This window comes from Leuresthes tenuis, unplaced genomic scaffold (assembly GCF_036924035.1).
Source record: "Leuresthes tenuis unplaced genomic scaffold, fLeuTen1.0.hap1 SCAF_24, whole genome shotgun sequence".
In the NCBI taxonomy this organism is placed as follows: domain Eukaryota; kingdom Metazoa; phylum Chordata; class Actinopteri; order Atheriniformes; family Atherinopsidae; genus Leuresthes; species Leuresthes tenuis.
This window is the reverse complement of record NW_027325378.1, coordinates 6,490,302-6,507,847: the sequence shown is the minus strand read 5'-3', so window position 1 is coordinate 6,507,847 and position 17,546 is coordinate 6,490,302. Positions and strand designations below refer to the sequence as shown.

The window sequence follows — 17,546 nt, the reverse complement described above, 5'->3', positions numbered from 1 at the left end:
GCAGCCATCAATAGCTCTGCCCTCTGTCACACAGGGTAATTAAAAGTCACACTGAACCCGTGTACACAACAGCTCTGCATAATGAATTTAAATGCAAATATACTGCTCTGTGTGCCAGGATTACAGTGGAATTCATGTAGTAACACTGCATCCTTCTCATTATTTGTGACCACTCCAATTATGAAATTGAGGAAAATCAGTGGGTTGCAAAGTAAATAGAAAGCTCTGTGATGGAGACGTAATCCCGTTATCCTCCTTTGGTCCATCTATTTTTGCAAACCACTCAATTTGAGTCATTAAATAATTAAGCAGACCTTTCTCTGCATTGAATTTCTGCATTATTTATTTGAAATCCTTATCAGATAATGCAGGATGTAGTTTCAGACATGATTATCATTCGAAGTTATTAAACTATAATAACCGATTTCTACCCATCAGAGCACAATATTGGCACATCAGTATAGAGGATTGCAATGTTGTCCAATACAGATAAAAGATGAAGGGTGATTCCTTTAAGGTTTCCTCAAATTGGTCGACGGTTAATAATGAGACAGGTTGCAAAATGCCCGAAAGAATGCAAATAGGACTCCACTTAAAGGTTTATTTATGTGAAATAAATGTGGTTTATTAAACAAAAGCTGACAAATTAGGTTAATATAATCAAGACATCAGACCAGTAAATGTATGATGTCTCAAAATTTCCTTTTTAGTTCTTGTTATTTTGGATCCATCTACTAAAATGCCAAAATGTTAGCTCAAACATTAAAACCCGAGTTTAAATCACCCCCCCAAAAAAAACAAAAAAAACAATACCCAGACAGTACAATTAGTCACCAGAGACTGTGAAATATGTAATTAGCCTCAACTGAGAGATCGTCTTTGCACTCATTCGTCTCTAATCAGGTACTTCTACCATCACGAATCGCACCCAAAGAGTTGGCTTTATTCCGGTCCTTCACGTTCTTCTTTGTTTTAAAGGAAAGGTCAATCTTTATTGGAAATTCTCCCTTTCTGACACAAGTGAGAAGATTAAAACAGTTTTGACTTTCACAGCAGAGTCCATGTATCACAAGACTCAGAACGCTCAAAAAGTGATGATCCCTTGACATATTCTGTCACAGAGTCCGCTGAAGAACACGAGTTAATTCAGGCACATACATAAAAAAGTAGCAATCGGAAAGCAGTTGTAATCAAAATGAACATGAAGTTGAACGGAAGCGATTTTTACTGCTGGATAACACGGACACACTGTAGAAGTTTGGTAGAGGAAGCTGGATTTTCATCTAAATAATCTTTTCAGACAGCCTTCTTTTAATGTTAATGTAAAAAGAGAACTTTGACTGTCTCATTTATAAGTCTAAGTCATTCAAATCTGAAAAAAATAACCTGAGATCTCTGATATACCCAGTAATTACCTAAAAACTGGCATTTCTGTATTTAGCTGATAATTCTATTTTCTTGAAGGTCGAACACTCTTATAAGAGCCCTGTCCTCTCTAACCCAGATCAGACCAAGATCTGATATCTTACTTTGACCTTTTCACAAACTGCAACACTTTTTGTATGATGAAGCACATTTCTCAACATTAATATAGAGAAGGCAATCATGTAATAACTTGGATGAATTGAACACTATTTCTGAGTTGCAGACTAACTTTTTGACATAGACTGATGAGAAATAGATGAGTTTAATTTCAGACACATGCAAGAGGTAGAAAACAAAATGTAAAGATATGGATCAGATATCATCAGTTCTCTAATGAATAGCATATGAAAAAAGGCCACAGCGAGCACCCCTGACCACAATTATCAAGTACTATTGAGAAGCAATGCCAAAGTAGCAACATGCAGAGGAAGATTATTGGTATCAGACCACCAACACATGGATTTAAAATTGCACAAGGACAGGCACATTCAGCTCCTGTGCTGATGTATTTACAGTGCTGAGGAAGAAGAGATGGGAGGAAGAAACACACCAGGTGTCACTCAGAACTACATCCATGCAGGGAAAATTGATGATGGGGCAAGAGGGGTGGCGCCTCGGCGGGAATGATGAAGCCTTTCACTGCCACCAATCCATATCAGTGTACAGATGATAGCTGCAGCATCGCACTGTGTTTCCAAAATCCAAGTTCATGAAAGTGAAATCTTCAGAGTGGAAAACCATGTGAAGCACCTCTTTATTTCAACAGTAGAAATGCCTCTCATCCATGTGAGTTACAGGCAAACACTTTATTTAAAAGGACCAATCTTAATGTTATCAAACTCTCATTTTATTATCTGGATCATAGCACACTGTTGATCAATAACTCAGGCAGTGAGTGCACATTGTTATGTAATAAATCATTTTCAAAGATTTTTTTATCCTCTGAAGGCTCAAGTTTTGCACAACTATTTGTATGTCAAAATTTGGCCAAAAGACTCCAATTTTGTTCAATTAGTGACATCTTCACTTACAACATGTCAACATGGTAAGCAATCTTCATTTAGAGTTCAATTTCCATGTAACAGTAATAGAATAGTAGAAGGAAAACACATCTCAATTCTACTGCACATGCTGTGCCAGGAGCATCATCCTGGTGGAAAAAGGGACAGTTAAAATTTGCATTTAGATTACTGCGGTAATAGAAAGACCATGGCGATGAATCTTGTTCTGAAAAAGAGACTAATGTGGTTGTATTTTGAATGAAATTGTAGAGTTAAACACTCACATGAAATCATGTGAAATGGAATCAAAATCCATCTAACTTACACAGTACCAGCAAATCTCTACTTCCAAATATGTGGAAAGCATATTGAACTAAAAGAACTGTAAGTGGTTCTTCTGTATGCATCTGTATGATTAGCTAAGCAATTGTCATCACCTCTGTTGTTATTAACCTTACCCTTTCTCTATGTGCACCACAAATGAACTAATAATGCCAAATTATGAAAGCTATCAACATGAACCATTGTTTATGTTACCAATGCTTTCTGAATATTAACTCCTCACAGGATAAAATAGCACAATATAACTTATAACTACATGTGTATAATTATAAGAGACGTGGAAAAAGCTAAATCCATTATGTTTCAGTCACATAGTCACATGAGGTATTTACCTGCATGGTGTTTATATTCATGAGCATCACATTGTTTGTCAATAGTGCATACCAATTTGTTTTCTCTTCTTCCTCATCCTCCATTCCAAGAAGTAAGCTCCACAGTATCAGAGCCACTTAATTAAGCAGCACCAGCACTCTACACATGTTCAAATAATCAAATAATAAGCCATTCATTGGGTGAGACCTTAACTGCAGCCATGAATGGGGAAGGGAAAGAGATAGAACTGCACACAAGTAAGAGAAAATTAATTCAGCTTGCACTTATTTCATACTGAGTCGCCTTGTTTGGCTGCAGTGCTGTCATCTCTTAAACTTGGTAAATGTTACTCCATAACACCTGCATTAAAGGCTTTCATTTTTCATTTCTTTCAGAATGAATCTAATTGTACAACACAAACTTCAATTTAGTGCCAGATTCTATTAGCATTCAGTTGTCTGCAGAGGTTAAAATGTTAGTCTTTTGAAGCTTCAGCGAGCAACAATGTTCAGATACTTACAAGTCATTCATTTGTACTACTCAAAAGTTCAGAGACTGTATTCAGTACAGTTTAAAAGAATGTATTTAGCAGAAACCTCAGGAAAGTTTACGCACTTTTTGAGAAATGTTGGTTATCTTTCCACTGCATCAACATGAAATGTACAACAGAGTGGGTGTGTTTAATCTGAGGACCATTATTGGATGAAAAGCTTTTTATCACAATATTGAATAGAAAATTCTCCATTCCAACAGCCATCTACAGCTTTGAATCTCAGGTTATAACCTGAGGACCATCAAAATTTAAATAAACAGTAGGAAGGAAAGTGGGATTGGCTGGTTCTTTCTCAGGAATTCAGAGATCGTTTCAGCTCGTTTTTTTTCTCCCTGTCTTGCTCTCATTTCTAATTTATTGCCATCTGCTCAGGCTGAGTGTAAATCTAAACACAGACTGACTTGCTCGCCCAGGCTTTATCTGTTAACATTTAGCAATGTCTAATTAGGCAAAACTGGGAATTGCTCTGGCTGAAATATGCTGCGGCCGGGTAATGACAGTCATAACAGTTTGGGATATGTGTCTGTCACAGCAAGCACATGCACTTATTAGATCAGGGTAATTAGAAGAAGGAAACTGCTTTAATGGGTAAAAGCCATTTGGCTGTGATTAAGAGGCCAATGTGGGGTGTATCTGTGGTTTTTCAAACACATTACAGCTATTCAAATGACTGAGAAGGGTCAAAAAAAGCCATTTAATATGTTCACCGAGGGGTCGCTTAAAAGAAAACAAAACTACAAAATTTGAGAATGCTGTTTTGGATAATCTGCTACAGATAGCACAAATTATTTGTGGTGGATCACCGCAAATTGGCCTAATACACGGAATTAAGATCACCAGTAGCAAAAACTGAGCAATAGGGCTGAATGTATATTATATAGGTGCGTGTATAAATTGCAATAGCAACAAAAATAGATACATTTCTGCAACATATAAGATTTTTAACTGCATATCATGTTTAATGTCAGTTAAATAACTGCATTATCTGGTCAGCTGTTGCTGTTCCATTGCCTAGAAACTTACTGCTGGGTTTGCACAATTCAATACTTAAACTAGATGTGTTGATTGGTTTCCTGCAAACAAAACTTGAGCAGATATTGAAGTAATTAATGAATATCTTCCACCCAGTAAAAATGTACTTGTAATTAACACTGTGTTATGGCCTGCTGAACAAGGGACACGGAGTGGCTTAAAAAAAAAAAACTTTTTACTGGCTATTACAATCTTTCTTGATGTGTTGCCAAATTAACATTAACAGGAAGTATACGAGGAATATCTCTTAATTTCATATTATAAAATAATTACCAGTTTATATGGTGCACTGTGTAAGGTTTTAGAAATAGTTCGTATTTCAAGGGCATTAAAACATGAAATGATGCTTTATTAAACAATGCACCCAAGACTGATTTTAATACACTTGTCACACATTCCTGACAAATACAGCATTACTACTAATGGAGGCATTTCGAACTCCTTTGACTTTCATCCATCTATACCCGCTTAATCCATCTGTTGGGTCACAGGGACCTATCCCAGCAGTCATCGGGCGAGAGGCGGGGTACGCCCTGGACAGGTTGCCAGTCCATCACAGGGCCACACAGAGACAAATGAGACGAACAGCCACACACATGCTCACACTCACTCTTAAGGACAATTTTTTAGAGACACCAATTAACCAAACATGCATGTTTTTGGATGGTGGGAGGAAGCTGGAGTACATGGAGAGAACCCACGCATACATGGGGAGAACATGCAAACTCCACACAGAAAGGCCCCAGCTGGGAGTTGAACCTGGAACCTTCTTGCTGTGGGGTGACGGTTTGTGAGGGTGCTAACCACCACACCACCGTGCAGCCCACTCCTTTGATTTTATATTTATATTTATTATTATTATATTATTTTATTTTTTCTCACTATTCAATGACTTTCATGATATATTTTATTCAGTGCTTGTGTGGTTAATCTTTCAATAAACTTTGCACATTTAGTACCTGAAAAGGTTAGCTAAAACTTATTGAAACTCATTACAGTGATGTGACTTGTGGATAGAGGTGGTAAATAAAGAAATTTAACAGCACTGTTCTTTTCCTTCTAACATTACTTAGTGCTTACGATCTTATTTAATGTGAATAAAAAAGGATTTCAAGGTTGGTAAATCTGAGCTATTCCACCTAAAGGGGAACAAGTGCTTGACCACCTCCCTGACGACATGTCTGATCAAAGTCTTATTTTCCTTGTATAACTTTGTCCGTTGGCACACTTTGTAACACAAAAACAAAGTTAAAAACTTTCTTTGCCTTGTTCACACTGATGCAGTGGAGGCTGCAGCACCATCTGCGTCTGTAACAAATACCCTATAGAAGAAGGTAAAGCCACTTCAATTCATGTTCAAACTGAGTGCTAACAGGTCTCGACAGTTTCACTTTTTAATTCAATGTAGATTGTGTCAGTTAAGATCAGAGAATTCAAACTGGAACCTGTTATCAGTTTTAAGCTGTTCCACTGTTGGAGGCATTTTTTCTTTTCTTTTTTTAATATGTGCATATGTGTGCACATCATTTCTCAGATCATCTCCAGGATAGCTGATTTAAGATATCTTAACATTCCGATCATGACTCTCATCTTAAATTGTAGATGCATCTTCCCTTTAATCATAACCTTCTATAGCAGCGATTTCTGTTGCATCATGGATTTGTTGGCAGGGGATCCAGACATGTTCACTCTGGGGAGAGCTGAGTCAGAGTGGTGTTTCTTTATTGCCTCGGGCCAGTTTTGTCTCTAAAGTAAAACCTTCCATATCTTCAGAGGGGAAAAGTTCAGTTTCTGACATAGAGAGGTAACCTTTGTTCAGCAGCCCACGTGTCTAATTAATTTTTGATCATCACAGGATTATAATCAAGGTGTATACAATCTCAGAGGAATCAGTGATAAAAAGACTTTGTCCAAAAACTTCTGAAGAAAATTGACTCTCTGCTCATAGTATAGCTCTTATACTGCTCAAATACTGCTATATTGCAAAGCAAAAAACAAACAAAATTTTAGAAAATGTCTTTTGTCAAATGATGGGATATACGTCATTCACAAGATAATGATCGTTATATGATTTGAGACTGAACCAAAATCATCAGGTAGATTCCAAATATAAACCAAAACCTCTCCATTTGAAGCTTTGAACACATTACAGCTGCCTTGGTTGAAACCTTTGAGTGTCTAAGTTTGACTCACAATGGTATCCAATACTCTGTGTAGAAGAGTGGAACAGTTCTAAAACACAAGTTATGAAACACTCCCCTTGGCTCAAAAATGGAGAATCAAACTGTGTATCTGGAGAAAAGTCAGCGGTGCATTATTGCTACTGAATTGTGGCCACTGCTGCGGAAATTTCATAGTACATTAATCAACACAAATTGTGCTTTCCATGTGCAGCCTGTCTGAGGTCAGTATGGCACAAAGTAGCTGCTGGTACACGCCCCCAGAAAAAAACACATTCACACAGTGGAAGAGGGGGTGATGTAAGTACTATTTACTGCATGATTTTGAATGTATGACTCAGGCTGTGTATTGATAGGTCTTCAGGTTTTGGTGCACCGGTCAAAAGTCTGGGAACATTTGTTAAACATGAAAACAGATGTACACACGTGCTGCATCTGCTCCTAATGGGGTAAGGGAGGGGTTTTAAGCAGCTTAAGTCACAAGGTTAAAGAATTGTTGTCGCTCTGCATGATACAGTAGTGACTGACTGGATGACAACAGTTGCACCAGCGGTGCTCCACAGCTGCCTTGGGGCAAGAGTGCTGTTTCATTTCATGTCAGTAGCTGCCCGTCTTTCACTGCACCAGAATAAGATCAGGCATGTCTCCTGACTGTGGATATTTGTATCTGTCAAAACTTCAGACGTCAAAGATGAGATTAAAAAAAAAAAAAAAAAAAAAAGAGCTGAGCGATGGTTTATATGGATGTTGAAAACTAAATGTATCATTTAGATTTTTTTATACGTGCGATTAAAAAAAAAAGGTAAAATATATTCTGTAAGCTCTTACGTGTCAAATATTAGGGTGGCCAGTTTTATCCTGTTTTCATATAATTTTTTACTATTTCTAACAGTAAAACTGACACTCACTTTTTTAGCTCAAGGGCCAAAAACAAATGAGTGATGAGCTGATATCCATTTCAAATAAAATAAGTCTACTGTACTTTTGCTGTATAACAGACCCTCATTTCTTTACATTTTGTTTTCAAGGAGCCAGACTTCACTGTGATCTTTTACTGTGACCTCGAGCAATTGTTCTCCAGGCTTTGTGAAAGTCTTCAAAGCTTTTCTTTGGACAAATACTGCTTTTTTTAGCTCATGTTCCGCCTGTTTTTCTGGTGGCGAATGTGTTTTTATGTTTATTAAACAACTAGTGAAATCATTCAAGCATAAAAGATGCACCTAACCCAAGGACTGAACAAGTGTTGTGTTTGCAGACAACTTAATGAATTCTAGGCCCATTAGAATTGTACAAACGATCTTTTCCCATTTTTCTGGTAATATATGAATATGATACTTTCTCTCCATATTGCAATTCCTAATGCCTAAATATTGACAAGATATGTATTTGGCACACTGGAATTACAGTTTACTTAACTTGGAACATTGTTTTGCAACAACACTACTTCATCCAAAGGTCCTTGTTCAAAACGTCTTAACTGTAATAAGCTTACCTTATTAATCATAGTTAAAGATTTAAAAGGAAAGTAGACTTCTTGAAAATAATATAAAATTATCTGTTGGAGTGAAGACCCTTCATTATGCTGGGCTTGCAGAACAAAACACTCAGAGTGGAGCATCCTCATCCATAATCTTAAACGGGGTACAGATAGCAACAGAGTGCAATTTGAACAAAGTGCAGGGTTTCATTTTGGCCAAGCATAATTTTAACCAGAATTTCAATTGATTATCACAAGGGACTGTGAAGAGCAGTGTATTCTATTCTATTTGGCTGTTCTGGGGTCAAAATTGAGACTCCATGGAACTGGAGGAACTTGTCATCTGCATCTAAATTACATGCTGCACTGCAGAGCTGAACTGTAAGCTGCAACACCTACAAGCTGAGGTGGACTACAACCTCTAAACAACTTTATTTTAGCAGATAGCAGTCCTTAAGAAGTTAAGCCATCATGAACTCAGTGGAAGTGGGAACAGAACCAGTCATATTAAGCGGAGCTGCAGCCATTCTCTCCTGCTCCTTGCCATGACATCTGCTGCCATGTTCACTTTGAAAGCATTGAAAGCAGCAGAGGCAATCACGCTTCATCTTCACAAACTTCCGAACTGCACTTCCAGATCAGCAAAGTCTCTTTCCCATGTACACAGAAAACCAGGAAGGTTTTGCAGATGTAGCACTTTAGGAAGCATCAAAGCACATTTATCACAGAAGCAGTCTTGGCAACAAACGTTGTTTCCATTTGTCACCATTAAAAGAATGTGTTTTGGTCTACTGTCTACGTGTTCCAATGAACCCACTGAAAAACAGAGGTATGCGTCTACAGTCCAAAGCTGTAGCTTAGAATAAAACTGCGGTACCGACGGTCAATAGTGAGATAATCTCTTTTAAATCACCAGATTATTTAAGACTGAAACATTTTTTTGTCAAAGTAGTGCTCGGCTGGTAGCCAAAACCAAAGCGATGCTTAAACTAAGATGCACAAAAGGGAGGCAGACTAATTCCAGCAAATGCTTAACTGTAAGATTACTTTTCATTGAAGTACCTTTTTAAAGGACTGGACCTTACATTGTTGGGGACATTGTTACCGACATGCAAGGTTACTGACATTTCATACCCACCTTCACATTCAACAACTGCTCAGTAACAATTTTAATGGGAAACAAAAATCAATTTTGAGGACCCATCTTGTATTATTTCTCCTTTTCTCTGAACAGCAGAAATATTTATCCATTGTGCAAACAGAACAGTTGAAGCTCAAGTACATTTTAAATGACTGAATGCATCTCAGAAACAAACAGTCATTTTCTTTACTTTTCATCACCTTGGTCGTGCAATAACCTACACATGAGGTGTGATTTGGTAATTTAGCTTGACTGGCCAGCTGTGTAGTTATTCCCATTTTCATTACTTTGCGCCAACCCACAGTTCTCCCCTCCCACTCTTTTCCTCAGGGGTTTCAATGATATTACTGTCTTCTACTACCTGAGACAAGAAAAACAATGTCTTCACAGTGATTTCCCCAACTAACCCCTTTTCTACATCTGCTCAACCTTAGGGCACATATTTCCTCATCAGTCATGATTGTAGTTCAGCTGAAATCACTTTTTGTAAGCATGATGGTAACAGGGATACCTTGACAAGTATTAAAATGACATGCTGAAGTCAAGGATCTGTTTTTCTTATATGGAAACATTTTTAGATAGGCATATTCCTTTAGACCAGGGATTTTCATCATAAATTAGCGCCTAATTGGTACCAGTTCCCATTTGGTTGAAACTGAAGTATTGATAATGAGTGTTGCTATTAGTATTCATGTAATGTTAATTGATTCAACTCTCCTGCAAATAGTGAGGAAGCTGTCAGCCTAAGACAATAGTGTTTGAATGGAATAACACAGTGTTCTCCAGTCATTGAGAAATGTCCTGAACAGGGGGCTAACTCCAGAAATTCAAATTTATGTCAATTGCTATTGACATAAATTGTATTTTAATAGTATTATATTATTTTAGTATTATAGTATTTTAATTGAATTCAGTCAATCCATCAAGCTCAACAAATGAGGCTACAACCAATTTGTCAACAGATTTGGACAACACATTGTTTGAGCTACTCGCGAGAAGACTGAATGGTAATATGCCAAAGAATGAGTGTGCCCTACAAGAAGCACCAAATCAGGGGTGAAACCAAGACGTGACTTTGTGTTACTCCCCCAAACTGCAGAGGTAATTATATATTTTCTAAATGCATATTATCCAAAATAACAGAGTGTTGTTTTACTGTAGAGCTGCTTGCAATGCATCTATTCACCCCCTCTCTCTGTCTTTCTCAAACTTTCTACACAGACAAATGTCGTATCAGCCCCTCCCCTCAACACGCAATAATTCACCGAATCAATACCTGGTCATTCATAGGCAGAAGGCTAACTGGGTAATTTTTCTGCCACCTGAGCACTCTTGTTGCAACATTTCAGTCTTTTCAGATCCTTCAGAATAACAAGCACACACCAAATATAGCGGCAGCTAAATCTACATAGTAAATGTTTTACAGAAATGAATCACTGTCTCCTCAGTGAGTGCATTAAGCTGACACTCAACAAGGACGTGATTATAAGTGAGACTGGAGATGGAAAGGCATTCCTGCTGCATTATGTAATGTGCCATGTTAATATAAACACAACTTTAAACCAAGAATGGTCAGTTCAAGCCTTTCTAAGGGAACTAGAATTAGAATTAGTCTCTTCCTACAGATATCTAGGCATTTTAATTGACAATTCCCTTTCTTTAACTACTGAGATTCAGCAGCTTTTTAAAAAACTAAAACTGAAACTAGTTTTTTTTTCTTTCGACTAAAAGCATGTCTCTCTTTTGGATCTAGAAAGAGACTGGTTTCTGCTACATTCATGTCTGTGCTGAACTACGGTGATGTCTTGTATATGCATGCGCCCTCTCAAAGCTTACAGTCCCTGGATACCGTGTATCATGGAGGTTCATCACCAATTTTAAATCTCTTACACATTGTTTGCTGTATGCTCGTGTTGGATGGTCTTCTTTGTCTGCTCGTAGACTCAGTCAGTGGTGTATTCTAATTTCTAAGTCTATTCTAGGGCCACTCCAATCCTACCTTCTGACTTGCATCAGTCAGAGGAGCACAGAATCCTATAATCTTCATTCTCAGGATCTTTTTTTTTCCAGTCAGGCACTGAGCAGGGAAAAACGGGGTTTAGGTTTACGACTCCATTTACGTGGAATGAACAAGAAAAAGACCTGAAACTTAAATATCTAGTTTCACTGGAAACACTCTTTTAAGAGGATGTTGGGCGACTTGGATGCGGACACACCTGACTGCAGATGTTTTGACTGATGTTCTTAATCTTTATCTCAGACAATTTTAGCAAAATTGCCTGACTAAAATTTGACTTGATTTTGTGTTTCTTAATGGATTGAAATCTTGTTTTTTAAATTTTTTTGTGTATGATTGCCTGCGTTTGACTGAAACTGTTTAATGTGCTGCTGCCCGTCTTAGCTAGGACACTCTTGAAAAATAGATCTTTAAAAGAAGAAGAAGAAGAAGGTCCATGCTTGGGCTACAAGATCATTTGAAGATTTTTTTTTCCAATGCTCTGCATAGTTTGAAATGCATCCTTATACACAAATATAAGTAATAACCTGATGTAGATGAATTTCCACACATAAGCATGAGACAAACTTTATTTCTTCTACGTTAACCTTCTGTGAATATCTTTCTATGACTCTAATTCAAATGTGCATAACACACTATTTAAAATTCCTTTGAATAATGAGTAGGCTGGTTACCAACCTTATTAAACCAACTATACTTTCTACGTCTGAATAACAATGTTGGTACCCAATGCAAAACAATGAAGTTCTTAAAGAGCAAAAAAGAAAAGAAAGAATATGCCCACTTATCAGGAAATGAAAGTGTATGCAAAACAAAAACTACAGCCAGATGACTCATTTCTCCCCTGCATTTTAGTAGTCAATGCCTGCTTATTTGTTTGTCATGTTTATGGCAGCCTTGACAACTAATAACTTTCTGTGGGAGTTTCTTGTGGGTGGTAATCTGCACCAGCAGATCGGCGAGCCATATGTTCTTTGATTATTGAAGGTGATGTGTGAGAGCACTGTCAGCCTACTGCGTTGTGTTATCTGAAGTAGACACACAGGTCAAGGCTCACAACCGTAGCCCGACATATGCTAATGAACTCATCTCATAAAATATGCATCAAGCCCTCCCAGGACCGAACAGTGGCAGAGGCGTGATCTTGCAGGAATTATGGGAACAGTCATTTTCCATTATGTCGATGCTAAATGAGAAGTGACCTGTGGGAGAGGCATGTCTGACCCATGTCAAGCCAGTTCCTGCCAATTTCGTGAGCAGAACTTTGCAGATCAGTTTTGACTTTTAAGGCACTGTGGTGACAGAGAATAAATGTCTCTGGTTGCACAGCATAACCTTGCTGGAGTAATCTTCCTGTGAAGCCGATGTTCCAAGTCTGTATAATTAATCAAAGACAATGATGTCAATGAGGGCTTCAGTTATGAAATTAGAGGCCCACAGCCTTGTATTACTGTACTGCTTATAAGTGCATTACGAGGAACGATAAACCAGGTGTGGCAACCATTAGCTTCATTCTTCATCCCAGACATTTGTGGTTCCCTTCTTGTTTTCTGCACAATTAAGTGTGTTGTAACAAGGCGAGAGCTGAATACTCAAATGTTGACAAGGAAGTGCAAACTGTAAACAAGATGTGAACAACAACAGTCCCTCGCTTAATAACGAATAAGGTTTACCAAATTAGGTTGGGTCTATAATATTTCATTCTCTTTTATTGCATGTGCAATGACAGTTAAATTACAATCACCTTTTAATCATCTCATAGTAAACGCAACATGTATCACATGCACTTTCTTTGGTTATACCAACCCTATCTGGCAAAAATATGAATTAACTATTCAGTCATTGTTGTGAGCTGGATTTCATACTGGTTATCTCCAGCATAACTTTTGTATGACACACACCTGTCTAATGATATGCTGTAAAAAAAAAGCTCAATCTCAAGTCTCAAATGAATGTGCTCCTCACTAGAGTGATGTCTCAGATAACGCCACATGTTACAGACATCACTGTGAGGATGCTCCTTTGCGCTGACAATCATTACAATACACATGCCAACTTGATAAAAGAACTACCAATTCATCATGCTTCATCTTTAGATTTTGCCTACAACTGATATAACAGCAACTTTCTAATAGGTTTGATCAAAAATACAGAGACAAGCTTTTTCTAAGTAAATTATGACATTCATCAGAACCTGCTAATTAAAGTGTCATTAAAAAATAATGACTTTCAACCTTTATGGGAAAGGAACTGCAGTCATGGTGACAGGTCTGTGGCACAGTGTGTGGTGGCCTGTAATTGACAGCAAAAATAAAGTCAGTTTTCACTACAGAGAGAAGTATTCTAGCTAATTAGAGCATGCATCTATGAGAGCTGTCTGGTGGAGAAGTAATCTATCACGGGGCTCATAATTACAGCGCTTACTTTTATGCTTAAGAATGAAAGTACTGTAATTTATCATTGAGCAGTTAAAAACTAAAGCAGGTAGGCAATGGAGGAAAAGAACACAGGGTGTGGGGTGCCACTGAAACATTGACATTTAGGAAAAGAAAGCTATTAACAGCACAGTCTACAATGATGACGAGTGCCACGAGACAACCCTGGACAGCCTCTAATCAGAACATTGATAATGTATTACTGATATATGATGAAAGTAATGCAAGATTAGGCAACAAGTAATAACTGAGTTTTTGTTGTCTTTCGTTCAAGGTGATTACCTCCATGATTCTCTGAAAGGGATCCTGAAACACCGTGGGAAATCTGCTTTTGGGTTCGCCCACCCAGCACAGCTCCGAACCTCACTCATTCCTCTGATACGTCACCACCAGTTGTTTTCACTGTGGCTCAGTCCTCGTCACTCGACTTCAACTTGGGGACCGGAACTTCACAGATTGCCAATGCTAACAAGGAACTGCCTGCTGCTGTTCCTGTGGATTCTTGTCAGCGAGGGTTCAGTCTCTTATTTGCGTCCACCTCCATCACCACTGGGACGGAGCAGGGCAGGGAGGGAGCACGCCAGGAGCTTGGTGGGCCCGATGAGGAATGGGGTGCCCGGATCTCAGCGGGTCAAGAGAGGATGGGTGTGGAACCAGTTCTTTGTACTGGAGGAGTATATGGGGTCAGACCCACAGTACGTGGGCAAGGTAAGAAGCAGTTTTTACAGTTATTTATGGTGCAGTAGAAGTCATAAATCACATGGTAAGGAGCATCTGAGAAAGTGAATCTGTGGTAAAAGGAGGGAGCAACAAAATGTGAGGAAAAATTTGGATAAAGGGGATAGAGAAGTTTAAATGTGTGTGGTTTCAGCAGAACACTATCAAGAATTGAATTACTGCAATAAATATATCCATTATTAGTACATATGTATACATTTGGTAAATGACACATACAGCATTGAAATACAGATGCAATTGTACTACTATTGTGATGACTGTTACAACAAGCTGACCTTTTTAATTTGCCCCTAAATTTTACCACTTTAAACTAATGATGCTTTTGTTGTAAAACTGTCTCTGCATAAGTTGTGGAGGGAAATCTATACATCTGAATGGGGCTGTGCCACAACATTATATGTTAGAGAGGCCAGACACACATGGCAATGAAGTGGTGAGAGAATCAATGGCCTGGAAGAAATAAATTTAACTTACAGTCACTGTAAAGCTGTCAGAACGTCATAGTTATGAGCCAGGGGAGATGCCGACGGCAATAAAATGACAGCAGAGACCCAACAGCCTGATCAGAATCCAGGCTCAAACATATATAAACACGTCCCATCAGACTCACCTCTTTTTGTCATCTCAAACCTCGTCCGATTTCTTATTCACTGCTGTAGCTTAGGAAATTCGTAAGCAAACTCTGTGGGGGTTTAAAGCTAAAGTTGTAATTTGGCACTCCTAGCTTACATAGGATAATGGTAAGACTGACTTATCTGCCCCAGTGCCACTGCAATCAGCCCTGACAAGCCATGCTGTCTGTGGAAGTCTCCGAGGCTAAAGCAGGAGAGGAAGGTTGATGTCTGTTTCACTTCTAAGTCCCTTAATCCTGGACTGCTGCATTGCTTCAAAATAATTGACTGATTCTTCAGCATATAAAAAGCATTCAGACATCCCTAAATTGTTGTCAGAACATTCTTGAGGGACTTGCTTAGTTTTGCTTTATAATCACTGTAGCTATATCATAATAATGCCCGAATACAGAGAGGAGAAGGTGCAGATGGCAGGTTGTTTCTAGAATTCATCAAGTATTATCAGAGGCCTTAAGTAAACTGCATAAATTAACTGTAATGGATATTGGGTCCGCAATGAAAGATTGTTCAATAATGCCTCAATGCCGTATTGTGGCAATGTTTTCACCCCAGAGAATGAATGTGATTTCCATTCAGTGAACTGCCTAGTTCCGATGCTATGGTGGCTTACAAGACTTGCTTTCTCCTCAGTGACGAAGGAGCCACGGTGGACCAACCGAGGTAGTAATTATCAAATCTGACAGCAATCTCAAAAGAGAGGCAAATGATCCAGAGAGAGGATATTGAATAAGGCAGCTTTAGAGTTTTTTTTGTTTTTTTTTGCTATGCTGGATCCAAAGCATGTGCAAATAGGGGTGGAATAGTTCAGCCAAATTGATGGACGATGACATTGCCAAGGAAGTTAACACTACAGCAATGCATATTTGCTACACTTGTTGCCACAACCCTTTAAGCTGAGCAAGAAAATCACTACGTGTGTCGAGTGTCATTCTGTGACCAAATACATACAGGCAGACATAACAATGCAAGTAACATGACAGTGTGCATGTTAAATGCATACTTGTTCGGATGTTGTGCACATTCATTTTACCTAAAAAAAATATTCTTTTAAGATTTTTTGGCCTATAGTAGTAGTGGTTGTAGATATTGACAGGAAATGTGAGGCAAGATAATTACATGGAGTAAAAAGCCTTCTGGTTGAACAAGGGAATGAGCTGCAGAGGGCTTGTTTTATTGAATTTATTGAGTTATTGAATTGAATTACTACTGTTTTTGCTGCATACACAGACTTACACTGAATCGAGCCATTAAAGCGACCCTGGGACAATGGACTGGTTTCAGTGGGGAAGGAAGTCGCTTTGTCTAGAAAATTCCGAACAGTAGAAATGGTAAAATCAAGGCTATTGTCCCATTAGAGTTTCAGCTTTTCTAATATTACAAATATTCTGCCAGCATTTTAGCACAACTACTCCAGGGATTTTTTTTTTCTTCTGTTTTTATAAATACAAAAGTATTTTGGTCTCGGTGTGTGATTACTGACAAAGGGAGATATAACTCGGTCTCACATTGGTTTCTTTTCCATTTTTTCAACAAAACCTGATCTTGTTGGGAATGATAAACATCTTTTTCAAGACCAGTGCAATAAACGCGTCACTGCCATCTGTAATTGCAAAAGCAAAATCACTACTAATTAGTGCTGGCCATTAAAACATCATTCACATTACTAACAAGATGGTAATTTTGTCAACTCTGACACTGGAGGAAAAAGGGAGACAAGTCACGATGGAGTGCACAGTCGGTACTGGTGTTACGGTTCAACTCCTTTGGCTATTAACTAGTGATTCACACCAGAATCAGTACCAGCAGTTGTATGTGGTGAAGGCAGATGTTTGGACCCAGCGAGACACATTGTAGTTGTCCTTGCGAATGCCTGATGGTCATGTTCATTGGAGACAGACTTTAAAGCAGTCTGCTTTATCATTTAGACCATGTGCATGACTACATTTTTTAAGCTATTATCTGATTATGATAAACCAATCATTTACACTCTCAGCTCTACGCTGCTTTTCTAATATTTGCCCATGGTGGAAAGGAAAGAAAAATAAAAACACACTTTGATTTGTAACCCATAGCTGTACACTACACAGAGACATACACATTTTTTTTTTTTTAGTATTGCTTGATAATTGGAAAAATCATAATCATGATCATCCCTTTGCTCAGTACTGAGATCATAAGTAACCAATACAATTACTCTAAAACAATTACTCTCCAGACAGGATCCAAAGGATCATTAAGTTCTGGGGAACCCTAAGCCTCTA

The 17,546-nt window shown here is 38.2% G+C and overlaps 1 protein-coding gene across 1 annotated transcript in view; it reads left to right on the top strand.

The window, feature by feature from the left end:
• Window positions 1–17,546, top strand: part of LOC140284824 (cadherin-12-like) — a 97,780-nt gene that overhangs the window by 15,163 nt on the left and 65,071 nt on the right. Inside the window, exon 2 of the mRNA XM_072378824.1 lies at window positions 14,190–14,623. Coding sequence (XP_072234925.1) covers window positions 14,378–14,623 — 246 coding nt within the window. The 5' untranslated portion in view covers window positions 14,190–14,377. The remainder of the gene's footprint in view (window positions 1–14,189; window positions 14,624–17,546) is intronic.